Source organism: Acinonyx jubatus, chromosome E1 (assembly GCF_027475565.1).
Source record: "Acinonyx jubatus isolate Ajub_Pintada_27869175 chromosome E1, VMU_Ajub_asm_v1.0, whole genome shotgun sequence".
Classification (NCBI taxonomy): Eukaryota; Metazoa; Chordata; class Mammalia; order Carnivora; family Felidae; genus Acinonyx; species Acinonyx jubatus.
Window position 1 is genome coordinate 39,183,114 of NC_069397.1, and position 6,512 is coordinate 39,189,625.

General features: G+C 46.7%; 1 protein-coding gene across 1 annotated transcript; it reads left to right on the forward strand.

Moving 5' to 3' along the window:
- Positions 1-1,851: 1,851 nt before the first annotated feature.
- LOC128313448 (keratin-associated protein 9-2-like) lies at positions 1,852-3,426 on the forward strand. Its single transcript, XM_053212119.1, has one exon. It carries the CDS (start codon positions 2,776-2,778, stop codon positions 3,160-3,162), a length of 387 nt encoding a protein of 128 aa, XP_053068094.1. The 5' UTR covers positions 1,852-2,775; the 3' UTR covers positions 3,163-3,426.
- Positions 3,427-6,512: the final 3,086 nt, after the last annotated feature.

The following is a 6,512-nucleotide window of genomic DNA, read 5'->3' on the forward strand; positions in this document are numbered from 1 at the left end:
TATTATCTTCATTTTCATACGAATAAACTTCCAGTGGCCTGTCTTAAGCTGATATGCACAGACTCAGAACCCAGACTGTGTCTCCTGCCCTTGATGAAGCGCGCATATGCTCATACTCTCCAGATGAGTTAGAAAGCACCCTGAGTCTCAAGAGTAGCAAGATGTTCATTTGAGTGTCTTCTTTGGCCAAGGAAGTAATATTCTCCTGTGTATGCAGGTGACATCTGGGAATAACTTGTGGATATCAATGTCCAACAATTCAGCTGACAGTAGCCACATGTGGGAGCAGCAGGACCTGCCCTTTGAAGCTCTTGTGAACGTAGGAGTTTTGTTGTTTAGACTCCTAGCTCCTCAGCACTCCTCTGCATCAGACACAGGCGAGCATGCAGTGTTCCCACAAGAAACACATGGAGCTGACCACATTGTATTTGGTTCTTGGGAATCACATTCTTGCTTGGCTTCCTGGTCCTCAGGGCATATTAGCAGAGTAAAAAAGAATCAGGTAGTTTTGCCAAACCTGTTTATCTCCCCAACTGTAAGGTGGTTTGTCATCATGATCAAAGTGTTACCAAAGCAATTAAAGAAGAATGATGTCAGGGACTGAGAGATCATGCAATGGTCATGTATGACTTTGAGTAATTCATAACTTCTGAACCATCAAAGGCAAAGGAACTCCCTCCGGATTTTGTGAAGGAACTGTGAGTAACAGAGGGGAAAAAATGATGCCTGCTCCGTGGGGGTGAGGAGAATGTGAGGAAGAAAAAAGAGAGAACAACGTGGGCATTCCTAGGAGTCAGGAACGAAGCCTGCTGCTTCTGGTCCTGAAGTACTGGTGCCAACTCAGCACTCAGGGCTGTGAGGCCGATTCAGGCTCTGAGAGGAATAGGAGACAGGGCCCCGGGTCACTTCGTGGGAGCAGTGGAGGGACCTCTGATGAGCTTCGAAGGCCCCTATGCAGGACACATGCCACCATTGGAGACTAGGTACCCAGGATGCTCTGGAGAGACTGCCGAGGCCAAACGTGCCTACCGCTGCTGGTTCTCAAGAGCGCCATGTTGGCAAAATGAGATGAAAACCTGACACGACCCATGTTTCCGAATATTTGCTGGATGTGGACTAAATGCTTCCTGAGCATTCACTTTAATTCTTGGAGGAACTTACAAAGTAGGTATTAAAGTTCCTATTGTGGAAGTGAGGAAATTGAGACTGAGTGGGGTAAAGGAAGGTCAGAGTTTTGTTTCTTCCAGAAGCTACTTGGAAGAAAAATGTCTAGGAATGTGGTTTTGCAGGGAGGTCATATTGCACTGGTCTGAGTGTAGGTAAGTGTCAAGGGAAAAGGCACTTTGAAGCCAGAATCACAGGTTGCAACTAAAGCTTTAACCTGAAAGATATATCAGAAATGATGTCTCACACATATACAGACACAGACACAGATACTGAGATTCTCCTATATCAGCAATGAGAGAGCTGGAATCTTTATAAACCAGGTCTCCAGAAGCACAGATGGAGTGTTCTTTCTCTGAGTGGCATACTCAGGCAGCCTGACATTCTGCTGTGCATGAAGAGCCCTTAGGCAAGGATTAGGAGTCAGGGTGTACCTAGGGCTGGTGAATTCAAGACATCATTGACAATCCATGGTTATTAACGTTCAACCCAATGTTTTATAAACTGGCTTGGTGGATAGACAAAGTAATGGGAAGAAACAGAAGAAGATGGTGGAATATGAATGGGGGATGAGAGGAAGTAGGGAGAAAAGGAGAAGGGGGGAGGAAGAAAGGAAGCATAGAAGGAAGGGGGGAATGATGAGGAGACGAAGAAAGCGAAGAGAAGAAAGAAAGAAAATAAAGAATGAAGGGAAAGAAGGGACGGTAGGAGGAAGGAATGGACAGGCAAGCAGGGAGGAAGGGAGAAAGGCAGAAAAAGAAAGACAGCCTGACAGAAAAAAGAAACAGCAACCATAAATAAAGATGTAATGAGCTACTTGAGGACACAGACGAGGCTACCTAACAAGGTTAGGACTAGGGTCCCCAACTCACCTGGTTTTGCCCATAATGCCCCCCCTTTCTGCCCCTGAAAGCCCCACATCCTGTGAAAGCATTCCATCCTAGGTAAATCGGGGGTACTGGTCAATCCCCCACCTGCTTTGCTTCTGCCTGGCCATGTGGGAGAGAAGACACCAGACATCGGCTTCGCAAGGGTCTTTGATTGAACTGAGATACGCAGGTGGAGTTGGGTGCTACAGGCGACCGATATGCCTATGGGAGTCTTGAATCCGAGTTCTGTCCGGAAACCTACCTGGGCTCTGGGATCTACCACATTTGTCCCAGTGGACATATCAGCATCATGCCCCTCACCTCAGAGATACTCGCAATCTACATACAATCTAAGGGCAAAGACTGGGGAGGGAAAACTGCTGTGACCCTAGCCACCCCAGCAGAACTGTGATCACACGATGGATGCCAGGATCACTGAAACAAGAACGATGCTGCTGATGTGCCCACCTTCCTCTCGTTAGAAAATGTTTCTGTGAGTTATTCTCAAATAGGAAACCATTAAACACATATTTCTAACGATTCCTAACATTTAGGAAACAACTTCCTCATTTATGATTCCCCAGTGACTATGGAAAACGATGTAAACACCAACAAGGAAAGTCCTGCCCATTGGTCTAAACTTCGGGGGTCCAGCGCATAAAAGCCCCAGATCCGGAGGAGGCACCAGAATCTGAAAACCTCACCTCCGGACAGGACCTGCCCACCCTCCACCCCTGACACCATGACCCACTCGTGCTGCTCCTCTTGCTGCCAGCCTACGTGCTGCAGGACCACCTGCTGCCGGACCACCTGTTGCCAGCCCTGCTGCTGTGGGTCCAGCGGCTGTGGACACAACTGCGGTGGGTCTAGCGGCTGTGGGTCGAGCTGCTGCCAGCCTTGCTGCCGCCCAACTTGCTGTCACACCACCTGCTGCCGGACCACCTGCTGCCAGCCCAGTTGTTGTGGGTCCAGCGGCTGTGGACAAAACTGCTGTGGGTCCCACTGCTGCCAGCCAGTTTGCTGTACCCCCGTGTACTGCACGAGAACCTGCTACCACCCCACCTGCTGCTGCCTGCCTGGGTGCCTAGCCCAGGGCTCTGGATCCTGCTGCCAGCCTTCCTGCTGCTGATTGCCTCGCCAAGAACCACCATCTGACTTGCCACTTGGGAAGTGGTCACCGCCAAGCGTTGCGGGAAGCCAGCCCGCAATCCCCAACATCTCGGTTATTCATCCGCCTGTTTACCATCTTGTGAATCACCCTGATGAAGTGTGGACCGCTTCTCCCTGATTCGCTTCTTCTTTCCTTCCTCTGGGTCATGTGCCAGCTTCACCCATCCTGATACAGAGTGAGGATCTCTGTTTGGTCTCCATAGTCAAGAACTTTATCCTGTCCCTCTAACTCTATCCTGTCGCTGTTCCTGTCAGCGAAACAACTCCTCAGGAATGACCTATGACTTGTGGAAACTGCTGAAAGCCCACACGGGTATGTTTCCTTTCTCAGTGTACTCATGAAGCTTGTACGCCTCTTGCTGCCTGTCATGTTCCCTTTCAATGTCTCCCTAGACGTGGGGAGTCTCACCTGTATCTCTTAATAAATCCTAATCATTTGGAATCCCATATTGTCTATGTGTTTTTGTACCCTGTTTCCAGTGCGAGGTTTTGTACGTACATTTTACATCACATGCAGTGTCCGTGTGGAGCCATACACAGTCCTCCACAAGTCATTATGCGCATTTTCAGCTGAGGAGATTTCACGGTGGAATGTCCCACAGCTGACATGGACACACTCGGATCCAAGACTGTGGTTCGGGCACTTGCTGAAGCGCACTTACGTTCAGATCTCCAGACGTGGTAGCAGACACCCTTAGTCTCAGCACCAGCAACATGTCCATCCGAGGCCTTCTTTGACCGCAGAAGTGTTACTCTCCTGTACAGGCGGGCCATCACTGGCACTACGTTGTAGACATCAGTGTCCTACAACTCAGCCACAGCAGCCATATGTGAGGACAGCGGGACCTGCCCTTTAGAGCCCTGGGGAACACAGGATGCTCCTGTTGCCTTGGGTGGCATCCATCCCTTCAGCACTCTTCTGCCTCACATACAGGTGAGCCTGCGGTGTCCTCATGAGCAACAGAGGCAGCTGAACACGCTTGTGTTTGGGTCATGCAAATCACATTCTTGTTTGGCCTCCTCGTCCCCAGAACCTAATGGTGTAGTAAAATGGCATCATGTGATTTTCTGCCAAACCTATTTTTCTTCCCTCCTGTAAGGCAATTTGTCAGTTCTTCATAAATCTGGACCACTGGTTATCCAGGAAGTATATTTATTGATGTTTTCTTAGTCTCAGTGTACTCTGTGGCTTCTATCTTCCTCTTTGGTTCTGCTTTCACATTTGAAAAAGATGTTGTCAGACATCCTCCACTTATGTGTCTTTGGTTGAAATGGGATACCAAGATGTACTTGGTGGTATAAGAGTCAGATGACTGTGAAAGTGTTCAATCAGGCTTCTGTGAGGAAACAGACTTAGTCTCAGGCATGATTTTAATTCATTACTGTAAACATATCAACATCATGTCCCTCACTTCAGGAACATCCCAATCTGTGTTCAACCTATGGAGCAACCTGCGGATATCTACTGACCTCACCTACCAACCACACCCCAGGCCAGTAGGAACAATATCACATGATGAAATTATTGTAGCAAGAGTGTTGCTTCTGATGTGACCACCTTGATTTTATCTGGGTATTTATTTTCTTTCCTTCTCTCTTCTTCTTCTTTTTTTTTTTTTTTATCATAGGCATTGTGCCCAAGATGGAGCCCAATGTAGGTCTTGAGCTCATCTTCCTGAGATTAAGACCTTAGCTGGGATCAAGAGTTGGACATTTTTCCAATTAAGCCAACCCGTAACCCTATATCTGAAAATTTTTCTATGAGTCATTCTCAAATAGGAAACACATTAAACACTTATTTTCTGAAAATCATAACATTTAGGGAACAGCTTCCTCATTTTTTCCACACCTCCCCCAGTGATCTTCGAAATCAATGTAAACAATAACAACAACAAGAAAAGCCGTTCCCATGATCCAAACTTCAGGGGTCTAGGGCACAAAAGCCTCAGAACAGGAAGGGGCACTAGAATCTGAGAAACTCACCTCTGAACAGGACCTGCCCACCCTCTACCCCTGACACCATGACCCACTCATGTTCCTTCTCTTGCTCCCAGCCTACCTTCTGCAGGACCACCTGCTGTGGATCCAGTGGCTGTGGGTCCAGCTGCTGCCAGCCTTGCTGCTGCCCCAGTTGCTGCTGTACAGCTTGCTCCCAGCCAGATTGCTCTATCCCTGTGTACTGCAAGAGAACCTACTACCACCCCCACGTGCTCCTGCCTGCCTGGGTGCCTAGCTCAAGGTTGTGCATTCAGCTGTTGTCAGCCTACTGCCGCCCAACCTGCTACCACAGCCCCTGCTGCAGGACTACCTGCTGCTGCACTGTGTGTGTGTCCAGCTCTTTCTAGCCTTCCTGCTGCTGATCGACTTGTTGTAGACCCACCACTGACCGAAGATGTATTTCTAGACCAGTTTACTAAAGTTGCTGTTCCTGTAAGAACTTTCTCCCTAAACTTTACTGGGAACACATGCTTATTCTTCACTTTCATCATCTTTTACTGCAATGCTTGTGATTCTATTAAGGGAATGAAGTCTACTTAAATTTGATCTTATTCTTATTTTCTCTTGATCACTGTAAGAATTGCTGATCTACTCCATCTGGTCAACTCCAGATGCTGGTCAACATCTGTTGATTCATAGTTTCAGCCTTGGAAAAGTGACCATCACTTTTCACATCTATGGCATTTAAATTGTCTTTTTATTTTATTTTTTGTTTAAATTTTATTTAGTTAACATATAGTGAAATATTGGTTTCAAGAATAGAAATCAGTGATTCACCACTTACATACAACATCCAGTGCCCATCACAGCAAGTGCCCTCCTTAATACCTGTTACCCATCAAGCCTATCTCCCTCCCGCCTCCCTCTGTCAGACCATAGTTTGTTCTCTATCATTAAGAGTCTCTTGTGGTTTATTTCTCTCTCTCTTCTCTTTTTTACCCTCCTCAATGTTCATGTGTTTTATTTCTTAAATTCCACATATGAGTGAAATTATATGGTATTTGTCTTCCTCTGAATATTTCACTTAGCAGAGTACATTCTAGATCCATCCACATCATTGCAAATGGCAAGATTTCGTTCTTTTTGGTGGCTGAGAAATATTCTATTGTATATATATACCACATCTTCTTTATCCATTCATCAATCGATGGACTTTTGGGTTCTCTCCATAGTTTGGCTATTGCTGATAATGCTGCTATAAACATTAGGGTGCATGTACCCCTTCAAATTTGTATTTTTGTGTCCTTTGGGTAAATACCTAATAGTGCACTTTCTGGGTCATAGGGTAGTTCTATGTTCAGTTTTTTAAGG